The 13,467-nt window shown below is 40.1% G+C and overlaps 1 protein-coding gene across 8 annotated transcripts in view; it reads left to right on the forward strand.

Annotated features, from left to right (window-relative positions):
* SYNE2 (spectrin repeat containing nuclear envelope protein 2) overlaps positions 1-13,467 on the forward strand; it is a 326,900-nt gene that overhangs the window by 75,316 nt on the left and 238,117 nt on the right. For all 8 annotated transcript variants that reach the window (XM_045901009.3, XM_045901011.3, XM_064571157.1 and 5 more), the window contains exons 3-8: positions 3,722-3,783; positions 5,156-5,251; positions 5,352-5,429; positions 5,518-5,610; positions 8,608-8,789; positions 12,325-12,521. In XM_045901009.3, coding sequence (XP_045756965.2) covers positions 3,722-3,783; positions 5,156-5,251; positions 5,352-5,429; positions 5,518-5,610; positions 8,608-8,789; positions 12,325-12,521 — 708 coding nt within the window. The remainder of the gene's footprint in view (positions 1-3,721; positions 3,784-5,155; positions 5,252-5,351; positions 5,430-5,517; positions 5,611-8,607; positions 8,790-12,324; positions 12,522-13,467) is intronic.

Raw genomic sequence — 13,467 nt, forward strand, 5'->3', positions numbered from 1 at the left:
GAATACTGAAACTCCTCTGGGGCACACAAAGCTCTTTCTGTACTCAGTTTACCCTTTCCAAGATGATTTTACCCACCTTCCACAGATGTCCGTCCCCCTTCCTTCTCCCGCCATGTAACTCTCCTAAAGTAAGGGCAGACTCTTCTCTCCTGGACCTAGCAGTATTCCTGATTGGTTTCTTTTTCACACTTTATCACCTAGAAAGAAAAATCTCTCTTGGTCCCTTAAGGATAGGAAGAGTCATCTTTGTTTTGTTTGTTCGTTTGTTTTGGATTTCTGCTTTATTGTTACAATAATGGATAGGTCCCTCCCTGCTTTTATCCATGGCCTTGATTAATGTACATTGTGTGCTGGTAACTTGATCCTGGGATCATAAAACTGTTCTCTAGTTTTTTTTCTATTGAGCAAAATTAACCTTCAGTACAATTTTTGTTTAAATGTTTAAATACATGTTTAAAAATATTGTTGAAACATCTACTGACACTAGGAGAAAAAGCAGTGAAAATGTATCTCAAAGATTCTAGAAGATGTCGTAACATTTTGAACTATAGGACAGAATTGTGGTTCTTTGTAATTCTTTTGTTTATATAAAACAAATAACTTTCAAAAGCCTACAGTATCTGGTTGGCTTGCCAGAACTCAATTCAGTTCAGCTAACAATTATTGAGGACCCTGTACTGTGTAAATCACTGGGCTATAACTAATTTAAGCTGGTAATACAGAAAAATGAAGTGGATTTAAAAAGATAAGAAAAAAATCCAATGAGGCTAAGTGCATCTTTAATCTCTAATCAGCCAGGATTGTAAACACCCCAAAATACATTTACTCAGATTCTCTTCAGTTCCTCAACCTGAACTCCCATCAGATTAAAAATTTTTTAAGAACTCCAATTAGATCTCATGCCAACAATACCAGTCTATTATAACTGTGGTAGCTAGAGATTAATAAAGGAGAGTGGAAGGGGTCAAAGAAAATGTATTAGAAGATAGATCAGACAATTAAAAAAAAAAGAATATAAACACATAAAGGTAGATTTGGCCATCTTGGTATAGTAAATAAAACATCACTAATAATAATCAGTGAAATTATCACTTATTAATTTTAATTATAATTTAGTTTTATTATTAATTTCAATCAATTTAATATTATTAATGAAACTATTATTATTCTGGCAAATGTTTCTTTAGAGTCTATTCTGGGCCAGGTTCCTCTAGGCACTTGGAATAGATCATAGACAAAACAGCTTTGTCTGTGTGGGGCTTATATTCTGTTGGGAGAAGAGCAAGACATTAAATAATAAACATACAACATATATAACTTACGTAGGATGTTAGAAGGTGGTAAGTGCTGTAGGAAAAAATAAGAGCAAACAAAGGGAAGCAGGAGTGGAGGTGTTACAGCTTTAAATAGGGTGGGAATTAGGCTTGTGGGGATATCTGTAATAAGAGCATTCCTGGGAGAAAGGACAGTTAGGGCAAAGCCCTAAAGTGGGACTGTTTCTAGGGAGTTTGGGAAAAACAGGGAGGCCAGAGTGGCAGGAGTGGAATGAGCCAGGGGGATGAGCAAAGGGCATGGGTGTCAGCCTTGCAGCCATTTTAAGGAGTGAGGTGAGGAGCCCTTGAAAGATTGTGAGCAGAGGAGTGTCCTGGCCTGAGGTAACATTTGAGCAACATCACTCTGGCTGTTGCTTGAGAAGAGTATTTTGAGGGCAAGACTGGAAGGAGGGAGACCTGTTAGGGATCTAGGGCAGTAATCCAGGTGAGGGGTGGTGAGAAGTGGTAATATCCTGAATATATTCTGAAGGGGGACTGAAGAGTATTTCCCAAGGCACTGCATATGATGTGTAGGGGAAAGAGAGAAGCCAGCTTATGAGGCAGGAGAAAAACCAAGAGTGTACGGTCCAGAAAGGTGAAGGCTGAGAATCGACCATTGGTTCTAGTCGAAGGGGGCGGGGGTCATTGATGACCTGGATTCAGGGTGACTTCAATGAGGGAGCAGCTGGAAAAGGATGGGAGGAGGAAGGATATCAGTGAGGGCGAAGGACAGCACAAAGCTGGCAGAATCAATGGCTGGAGTTGCCAATGGACAGCAAGGATTGTTGGAGTGGGGGCGCTCGAGGGAAGGAACTGAACAGCTAGGGGTTGTCATTCAGAGATGCACAAAATCAAGACTGTGAGAAGCTGCAGTTATCAGTAATGATAAGATGTGGGGTATGACCATGACAGTCAGTGATTGAAGCAGAGCAGAAGACAAGTTTATTGGAGAAGAAGAATAAAACGGAGGGACCAGGAGCTTGGGCGCTTCATCAGTATGTATGTTGAAATTGCCAAGAATTAGGAGTTGTATTGGAGAGAGGACAGTGGGTAAGGAACTAAATCTTTGAGAAATGATGAGGAATGGACAGAGGCCCGTAGATGACTCTTTAACAGTGGGCACGGTCTGATGACATGAGAGTCAAAGCTGGAGCGCTTCGGGGACAAAGAGAGTGGAGAATGATCTGGAAGTAGCAGCAAGGAGCAAGGCCCCCATGGTCCAAGGGGCTTACGTAAGAGAACGCAGAGCCAGCACTCAAGCGGGCCAGTTTTCAGTCAGAGCAGAGAGGCGACCGTGCCAGAGAGGGTTTGGATACGGGATTTTGCGGATGGTGTACTACGGGTTCATCATCCGTGGAAAGGTTTTAAGGAGAGGTGGGAGATGAGAAAAACAGAGACATGTGCAGAATCTTACTTAAATCAGAGCGAGAGAATGGAGGGGAACCCGAGAGCCCGGGGCGTGTGTGTGCGCGTGTGGGCTTGGATGAGACCTGGTGACCTCGAGGTAGATGGTGGTGACAAGACTGTGAGCGTTGGGCCCAGGGAGGGGTGGGGTGTCTGTCCTTACCTGGGGGGGCCAGCCAGGTGAGGACATCCGGGGAAGTGGAAACTCAGTCCCGGTGTGCAGAGTTGACATGGCTGCTGAAGCCTATGGGGTCGAAGGCCAGTGGGGAGCGTGGTGTTGCTGTAGGGCCTGCTCCTGCGCTCCGAGGAAGGGAAGACATACCTAGAGTGTTCAGATCTTCCCCTTGTCTCCTTTCCTGTTAGCAAGAGTAAAAGTGGGCACTTCTCAAGTGAATCATTTCCAGTCTCTGGAGGCCAGGGCTTACTACCTTATTCCATGAGGAAAAGCTGTTACCCCGCCACTTGGTAACAGAGGCAGGATTCGAGCCCAGGATCAGACCTCCAGCTCTAATTGCAGCTCACTTACCGTGAGCTCAGTGGCAACATAGCCTCCAGGGTAAATACTGTGTCAAGACTGAACTGCCCACAATTTTGTGAGCCTTTTTAAATGTCTTCAGCTGTTCTGGGGTTTGTCTTTAAATCCGTATGGCTTTCGCTTGGACTGAGAGCGCTTTTGGGTGGGGAGGTCTTCTCTCTCCTCACAGTTCCTCAGGCTGCACAGTCAAGGTCACGTGGGGACTTTTAGTGCTTTTTGTCTGTAAACGCTATTAAAAATCATTGTCTCTTCTCAGCTAACCTGCAGCGATAAAAAATATCTTGTATCAACATGCTATTTCCAAAGCACTCCTTGAACAAACATCTGAAATCTAGACCAAGTCCTAGAAAGCTGGAAAAGTTGTGGAATATGCGCACATCCCCCGAGGTTTAGACCTTTGAAGCTTTGACATATTTAAAAGGTTTCTGAGGCTTCTCATTTTGTAACTGCTGTTGTCCTTTTTCAATAGCTCAACAGGAAGACACTCAGAAGAAAACCTTCACCTGCTGGATCAACTCACAGCTGGCAAAGGTGAGGAAAAAAAGAGCAGATAAAGCTACAAATATATTTAAGTTACTCCTCCTTCCATCGCTTTGGGTCCCCCAAATGGCAAGGTTGAAAGAATGTGCTGAAGTCACCTTGATCTTGTTTAGATGTGTTCGTTATTCTCTCCCAACACAAAAGAGACACTTTTGTTAAGGATATGGGAGACAGTGCTATAAAAATATTTAAAGCAACAACAGCTTTTTTTAAAATCAAATATAATAATGATAATAAAAAATAATAATGATTCATATGTATGGAGTGTTACATGTTAAAAACACTGTCCTAAGCTCTTTTAAATGGCGTCAGTTTGCGTCACATTTACGAGACCTTATAACATCCCCATCAGATAGTGTTATTCCTGTTTAAAAAACAAGGAAACTAAGGTACAAAGAAGTTATGTGACTTGCCCAAGGTCACACTACTTGTAAGTGATAGTGCTGGGATACAAATCCAGGCAGTCTGGATCCAGAGGCCTTGATCTTAATCACTGTGCCATCCTGTCTCTCAGTGACGCCAAGTGCCTGGAATAACCCAGATACAAAACGAGTGAGCCTCTCCTACCCGGTTACCCATCCCTGCCCAGTGCAATTCCAGGAAGGGTAAATTCATAAACAGATCACTCCAGAAATGTAATCTACTCCCCAAATAGGTCACTACTGGCTGATTTTGAATGCCTTTAATGCCGCCTCCATGCACGGGTTTTCAGCTCTCCCCGAAAGCTACAGGAGTGTTGTGTTACTGGAAATTTTTTTTTTTTAAAGATTTTATTTTTTATTTATTTATTTGAGAGAGAGAGAATGAGAGACAGAGAGCACGAGAGGAAAAAGGGCAGAGGGAGAAGCAGACCCCCTGCTCAGCAGGGAGCCCGATGCGGGACTCGATCCAGGGACTCCAGGATCATGACCTGAGCCGAAGGCAGTCGCTTAACCGACTGAGCCACCCAGGTGCCCACTAAAGATTTTATTTATTTGACAGAGAGAGAATGAGATAGAGAGAGCACATGAGAGGGGGGAGGGTCAGAGGGAGAAGCAGACCCCCCGCCGAGCAGGGAGCCCAATGCAGGACTTGATCCTGGGACTCCAGGATCATGACCTGAGCCAAAGGCAGTCGCTTAACCGACTGAGCCACCCAGGCGCCCTGTGTTACTGGAAATCTGCCACGAGATAAATTAGGTTCACTACTTCTCTTACCATGCTTTGATATAGAATGTTTTGTGTTCTCTATCATTCCGCTAACTAAAAAATCACTACCGAGTTTTAGCTTTTGTGAAGCCACAAAGCCCATTTATGGGATTCTTAAATGTATTATGTTTTTGGGCCAACGTTTGAATGAGTATTTTTCTTGTGACCTTTTGAAGCGCACTCCTCCCTCGGTTGTCTCAGACCTGTTTGCAGACATTAAAAAGGGGCATGTTCTCTTGGACCTGTTGGAGGTACTCTCAGGACAACAGTTGGTAAGCTTTTTAAATGACATTAGAAAACCTTTTGTTGATCTACAAGTTGTTTTTTTTTTTTACAAGGTTCTAAGTAATATATTTTGCTTGAATTTCATAGCCTCGAGACAAAGGATCGAATACCTTCCAGTGTAGAATCAACATAGAGCATGCCCTGACATTCCTAAAAAACCGATCAGTGAGTATGAATCTCATCTGAAGATTCACAGGAGAAATGAACGCTATGAAATGTGTTCTCCTTTTAACCCGCATTTCTTCTTTTCCAGATCAAGCTAATAAATATTCATGTTACTGATATTATAGATGGAAACCCATCCATTATTCTTGGCCTAATTTGGACAATTATACTGCACTTTCATGTAAGTAGTTTGATGATGTGGAAGTTATTTCTGTTCTGAACACTGCAGTATGAAATAAGTGTAACGCAATAAGATTCAGTCCTGAGTTTCTTCCAGAAACAGGACACTCTGGAAATCTTGACAGGTAGACCTTTGGCCATTTATGTTATTTTGCGGTTGAAAATTGAATGCTGAATTATAATATCTTAAATTATCCATGATATCAGCACCCGTCTGAATAGAACCTGCCATGATAAAATTTTGCTTATTATTGTTTACTTACTCTGGCAGAAGATAGTAGAAAGCTTCTGGAGTAAATTTTTGAAAACTAACCCACTAAACTTTGTAGAATCTCCCAGTTTTGAGGACCCTTGTTCAATCTAATAATCCCACAAAGTCCTGTCCCAAGAATGACGCATAGATTAATTTCATTCCACAAATATATTTGAACACCTGCTATCGCTAGCTTTTTTGCTAGGACACCAAGAAAACAGCAAAGACAGTTATAGCCCTGACTTCATGGTACTTGTGACTCATAAATATCTTCTTCGAGATTCTGAGTTAGTGCAGGTTTTCTGCAACTACCTAAAAAAGTTGCATGTTCTATATTTCCATAATTACTTTGAAAATAATTTGAAAAATTATGTGGGAAACAAATGCTTATTTTATAAAAACTAGAAAATAACATAACTAATTTGTATAAAATTTAAAACATGTAAAATAAGACTATATATGATTTCTGGATAGCTATATTTGGAGTTATAGTAGAATAATAACACATGAGGATAATGAAAACCAAAATTTTTTTTTAAGATTTTTTAAAAAAATTTTTATTTATTTGAGAGAGAGGGAGAGCATGAGCAGGGGAGAGGCAGAGGGAGAGAGAAAGGGAGAAACAGACTCTCAGCTGAGCAGGGAGCTCGATGTGGGGCTTGATCCCAGGACCCTGGGATCATGACCTGAGCTGAAGGCAGACGCGTAATGGACTGAGCCACCCAGGCGCCCTGAAAACCAAATTTTTTTGATGGCTAGTCCTTTTTATGTCCTGTAAAGAAATCTTTCCCTTTGTCAACATCATGGAGATACTCTCTTACGCTATTTTCTTGAATAGTTCTGTCCAAAAGGGCTTTCTGCAATGATGGAAATGTTCTGTGGCTGCACGGTTCAAGACATAGCCATTAGTCGCTTGTGGCCATTGAACACTTGAAATGTGGCTAGTATGACCGAGGAACTAAATTTTAAATTTTATTTAATTAATTTAAATTAAATAGCCACATGTGGCCAGTGACTATTATACTGGACAGCACAATTCTAAAAACTTAATTTTTTCACATTTTACATTTAGATCTACAATCTTTCGAGAATGGATTTTTTTGAGTATGTTACGTTAAAGCAATCAAGATTGTTTTTTTCCGTATGGCTACCCGGTTGACCCAATGCCACGTATTGAAAAGACCATCATTTTCCTAGTGTATTGTAGTGTCAGTAAATAAAAAAATCAAGTAACCATATATGTGTGGCTCCATCGTCACATTGTCATTTCTGTTCCATTATTTATCCTTGGAACCAGTACTATACTATATCAATTTCTATAGCTATATAGAAAGTCTCCATATCTGATAGTGTCCAACTTGTTCTTTAGGATTATCTTGTTTATTCTTTGCTCTTTGCATTCTCATATAGTTTTTTTAATTGAGATGTAATTGACATATACCACTGTGTAAGTTTAAGGTATACAACATGTTGATTTGATATTCATATAAATTTTATAGATAACTTGTTAATTTGCATGCATGCAATCTGTTGGAATTTTAACGAGGATTGCATTGAGTGTATAATTTGGAAAAAGTTGACATCTTTAAAATATTGCATTGTTTAATCCATGAATACAATATTTTTGTTATTGCTCTGTTCAAAATATTTTATTTTCACTATGATTTCTTATTTGACCTCTGGGTTCTATAACATTCTATTGCTTAATACCCAGACATTTGGGGATTTTGTTATATCTTTGTTACTGATTCCTAGCTTAATTTAAGTGTGGTCAGAGAATATCATCTGAATGATTTTAGTTCTTCAAAATGCTGAAGGTTGCTTTATGACTCAGCATCGTCAATTTTGGTAACAATTTTATGTGGATTTGAAAAGAATGTTGATTCTGCCATTTTAGGTACAATGGGGTATGCCAATCAGATCAAGTTTGTTAATTGTGTTGATCACATCTACTATTACTGGTTGTCTGGTAGATCTGTTAATTATTACGAAGTGTACTTTTCTCAATAATACTTGCTACTGTGTTTGTAGATTGATCTTTTAAAGTTTCCCATAGGTATTATCTTACTGCCTTCCAAAAAGTCTGAACCAACTTGTGTGCTTACCTGCAAAATGTAAAAATCCACTTTTTCATACTCTTACTAGAGGATACCATCACTTGATGTTAACTTTAAAATTTTTTTGCCTGTGTTATAAATGAAGAAACTGTCCTCTTGCTGTATACGTTTAGCTTTCATAAATGACGAATGAGGTTATTTTCCACATACTTAAAGGCATTTTTTTTTCTTTCTTGGGACTTAGCTCTCATGTATTTGACTATTTTTTCTGTATGTATATTTGTTTCTTAATGGTTTATAATCAAGGATGCATTTTAATTGACCCAGTCTCTTGGAAGATACTCTAGCCTAGCATCTCAAGTGAGTTCAATTCAATTTTGAGTGACAGGTGTTGAGTAGCTGCGAATTGCTCTGTAAGCACTTTAGGGGGTTGAATAGACGCTTGCCCTCAAGGTGGAACACATTGCCTGAATTAGGGCAAGGAGTGGCCCAAGTCCACTGAAAGAGAGCCTAAGTGTAGCCTGAATGACAAATGCTGTTATTTAAGGATTTGTCTAGTGCTTATTTCACTATGAGTAACCTTTCACTGTTATCGGATACTTTTTAGGTCTTGTTTTGGCTGAAGGTTTTGCCTCAATGTCGCTAACTTATGATTTGTATGTGTTGACTATGATTATGTCTCCCTTAGATTGAGGAGCTTGCCCGGTCTCTTTCTTGCAATTACAATCAGCCTTCCCTGGACAGCGTGAGTGTGGCTGACTCGTCTCCTACCTCAAGTCCTCCAGCTAAGAAATGCTCCAGAGCCCAAGAAAGATGGCAGATGTCTGCAAAGAAGGCTCTTCTCTTGTGGGCTCAGGAGCAGTGTGCCCCGTAAGTTGTTTGCTATGACTACAGGGGGACACACAGGGCAGCCTGACCCACCAACACAGCGTTATTGACTCCCGGTCTGAAAATCAGGCCGACTGGGTGGAACACCCACCTGAACACTTTTGTCTCCCCCAAAGGCAAATGCTCACCAACCTCCTTAGGTGGACTGTTATTGTGTAGAAATAGAGTAGTCTTTAAATATCTTTTCTTTAGGCATAATTCCCCTATGCCTCTGGGAGGTGGATTTAAATCCCAAACATTTTACCACAGTAGGAACTCTTTAAAAGTCAGGACTACATCTTTATTGACCGTGTGTCCCCAGAACCTAGCCTAATGTGAGTTCATGGCAGATGCCCATAAATGTGTATTGAATGAATGAATGAACAAATGAAGGAATAATAATCAACACACAAAATTATCTCTTGGAGCTGTATATGACTACATTAAAAGATCACAGTCCCCATTGTTTAGAAATCTGTAGCTCAATTAGGGAACAGAAGCCAGAAAAATAGGAGTTTTTTTAAAGAGTGGGGATGATGAAAGGAAGGTAGTGCTCAGAAATTCTGTTTTACAAGGAAAAGGGTTTTTTTGTGTGCTAGGGAGGCATTTACTCTTTAATTTTACCCACGTGCTGGGATGGGATTCAGGAAAAATAAGGAGTTAGGATGCAGAAGAACTTACCATGAGATGAGCTGTGGAGTTCAAAAGGCATTCCTTGTCACATCGTAGCATTGTCTGGATAAATAGAGGCATAAATATGTTGCTAAGACCTCTCAAATGGCGGGCTTCTGAGTAACTTCTTCCCAATGAGAGGCTAGGACGCTAATTTCTGCCTTCAGCCTTACCTTTCTTTAGTTATCATTCACCCTTTGCATTTTGCAAGGGACAAAAAAATATGCATATCTTATGAGGTTTTAGGTATATCAAATGAACTTTTTCTTGAATCTTAGAGAGACCATTTTACTTTAGTTTTCTAAATTTTTTAATCCAAAATACAGCATGCGTGAAAAGCATTATCATATCATATTCAGACTTGTTTCATTTATCCATAAATAAGTTTCAAACCATTTCAAAGTTCAAATATTTTAGCAGTTGATCTTTTCTCTGTGTCTTTCCTTGCTTTTCAACTGTGAGCTATGCTAAACTTACCAAGATGTAGTAAATCATTCTTAAGTAATTCATCAGGAGGTTATCCTCGTTTTGGCCATCACTGGTGGTATTATTAAGTAACTTTTATTTCCATATTCTGTAATTCTCTGGAACTCAACTGAGTTCTAGACTATAATAAGACCAAGGTGGAAGAAATATGTTGTATTTTCTTATTTTTGAAGGAGATGAATTGGGCCCCTGTTTGTAACTTCTAAATGAGGTTAGATCCTGCCGATCACTCTGGAGCCCTAACTTTACACCGTTTCTCACACCTGGCAGCAGGTGCTTGTGGGATTGGCGTCCACTCCTCAGTGCAGAGCTGACCTTGCAGCCTGGTGCTTTACTGAGGGCGGAGGCTGCTGGTCAGCACTTGGCTCTTCTGATCCCCACTCTCCCCTGACCTTGGCCCCAACCCTCAGCCCTTTAGCTAGTTTTGCTTAATATCTAAACACACAAGCTGAAGCTGGAATCCTGGGTTTGAGTCCTGGCTCCCAGCACTTTCTAACTGGTGACTTCAGATACTTCATCTCTTTGTGTTTGAGCTCCCTCACTCATAAAAATGTGGACAGTACTAACACTTCATAGGCTTATTATGTGTATTGTAAGAATTTTTTTTAAAGATATTTAGAACACTTTCTAGACACAGTATGGACCTCGTATTTGTTAAACAAGACAAAATTCGCTGAATACTAGTTTATCATAGTCATAGTTTAGGCATTTTTCCCCAAGGGATTCAGGAAAAGCCCATGTTGTCTGAAGCTGTTTCTCCAGGAGTTTTTATCATTTGATTCATACCTCAAATTAGTCCACTGAATTTCCTTGTGTTTTTTTATGAGATATTAAAGGACACTATAGTTGTTCTGGAATGTTTCCCACATTTTGTATGCATCTGTACTCTTATAGTATAGGACACTGACTTGTCAAATACAGAGGAGTGATTGATGGAGGGGTTTGAAATATATATATTAAGCACCATTATATGCTAGACACCGGTTGGGGATGAGTCTACCGTGATAGACAAGAAAGACAAGGCCCTTGCTCTCCAGAGGCTTGTGCCCATAGCAGATGGACCGATATGATAACTACAGTTGGCAATAAGGTCAGGAAGGACTTATGATGATTGAGAATGTCAAGGGTGGGAGGGTGGCCTTTATCTGAGGTGGTTGTGGAGTGCCTTTCTGAGGAGGAGCCCTTTGAGCTGAGGCCTGAAGGAGAAGGCTTCGGGTGTATGAAGATATAGGAGAAAGAGCATCCACAAAGAAGGATTACAAAGAGCATCCTCTTCTTGAGGAAGAGGAAGGAAGCCAGGGTTGCAGCAAGATTGTAAGAGGGGAGATGCACAGGTGGGAGCGGTAAGCAGGGGCCAGATCGTGCTAGGCCTTGAGTGAGGAGTGTTATTCTGACAAGCTGTGACAGGGGTGGGGTTTTTTTTTCATAATTTTTTTTATTGTAGTAAAAGATACATATCATAAAATGTACCATTTTAACCATTTTTAAGTGTATAGTTGGGTGGCATTAAGTACGTTGTTATGTAACTATCACCACCATCCGTCTCCAGAACTGTTTTCATCTGGTGAAACTCAAACTCCCCCCCTCCATTCTCCCTCTCCCCCCAGCCCCTGATAGCCAGGGGTCTACTTTCTTGGTCTGTGAAATCGCTGCTGCAGGTACCTTAAATGAGTGACATCATGTAGGATTTGCCTCTTTGTGACTGACTTCTTTCACTCCGCATAACATCTTCGGGGTTCATCCATGTTGTAAGATGTGTCAGAATGTCCTTCCTATTTAGGGCTGAATAATATTCCGTTGCATGTATGTATAACCCACATTTTGTTTATCTGTTCATCTGCGATGACTGGTTTTAAGCAGAGGAGTGGCAAGGTCTATCTCTCCAGTGAGCTGCCAGCCATTGATGTGCCACAGTCTATCATTTGATTTGCTATAACGAGAAAGAAAATTGTTTCCTCTGGAGAAAGGAACGTAACTCCATGTAGGGGTCTAAAGTCAGTCTTGAGCCAACAGACTGTTGAATGGAGAGCATTAAACTTGTCACATGGAGGGCTTTTAAAGACACAGACCTCTGATCTACCTGTGGAGTTTGATGCAGTATGTTTGCAGTTGGGCCTGACTGAGAATTTGTATTTCTAGCCCTTGCAGCCCAGGTGATGTTGCTGCTGCTGGTCCCGGGGCCATACTTTGAGAACCAGTGTTCTGTGGTATTAAACTTGGCATTTTACTTTCATCTGACTACCAGATTAAAATAAAATATTTTCCTAGAATGATTTATTTGATTCACTGAAATTGGTTTTAATTACTATTGAATGTAGTGGATGTGCTTTGATAAATTCTTTTAAATAGTATTTATCATGTTTTTGTCCTATTGTGATAGGTGTGAGTCCGTCAATGTGACGGATTTTAAGTCAAGCTGGAGAAATGGGATGGCTTTTTTGGCTGTCATTCATGCCTTGCGACCAGACCTAATTGACATGAGGAGTGTGAAGCAAAGATCCAACAAAGACAATCTGAAAGAGGCCTTCAGAATTGCAGAACGAGAATTTAAAATCCCCAAATTGCTAGAACCAGAAGGTAAAGAAACTTCTTTCTTTTCAAAACAATGTCCAGTGGGAAGTTGGTTTGAAAATGGTATCTATATATAAATGAACAAAACGGCATTATGTTTTAGTCCTAAGGGGTTAAACCTAAACTCTATTAAATTTCATGAAATTAGGAATTCCTACCTATTTGTTAACCTCCGTAATGACATGACAGCTGAAAGCAAAGAGTGCTGTTATTGGGAATAATTTGAGTCTTTGTCTTAATTTTCTTTCATTGTGTTCTATATTGTGTTCCCTTGATTCTGTTATTCTGTTCCAAAATCTCTCAAGTAAATCCATTGAGTGAACAAATTTCTCCTCTCCACTCCCTCCCCCTCAGTAAAGCTGACCTCCCATGGGGATAGAAACTGCCTTTTCTGTTTCTCCCTCTGTGGCAGGCTCCGCTTTGCCATGATTATGCTCAATACATTGTGTTGGATTGTGAACAACGACAGCAAAATCCTAAGTACTGGTTACATTCGAAGAGATAATTATGTGAACTTCATAAAATTAAGATTAAAGTGATTTACTTCTTTGGTATATGTGCTGCCAAGGCGAGCACATGATTGACTTCTTTGGAAAAGCACTTTACTTTGGGTTGGATTGTTTCTACCGAAGCTTGTTAAAAATCCTAGTAAGGTCATAAAAGAGGTATGTAGGATTAGTGAAGATTATAATGAACTAACAGATTAAGAGATACGAATTCTAGTCTCAGATCTATAACCAGGGGTGTGTAGGTAAATGTGTGACCGGCTCTACAAAACAACGTATGTGTGTGCACGAGTATGTGTGTATATACATATACAGGTCTGTTATTACAAATAGTACTAATATAAAGCACATACAGCACATAGTTTCAATAATAATAACATATATGTTACACTTTATTATAAATTCCATATAACCCCAAAATACTTTTGTTGATTTTCACCAAACTC

Source organism: Mirounga angustirostris, unplaced genomic scaffold, assembly GCF_029215605.1.
Source record: "Mirounga angustirostris isolate CCGP_5_RB_7025 unplaced genomic scaffold, mMirAng1.0.hap1 SCAF_9, whole genome shotgun sequence".
Taxonomy (NCBI): Eukaryota; Metazoa; Chordata; class Mammalia; order Carnivora; family Phocidae; genus Mirounga; species Mirounga angustirostris.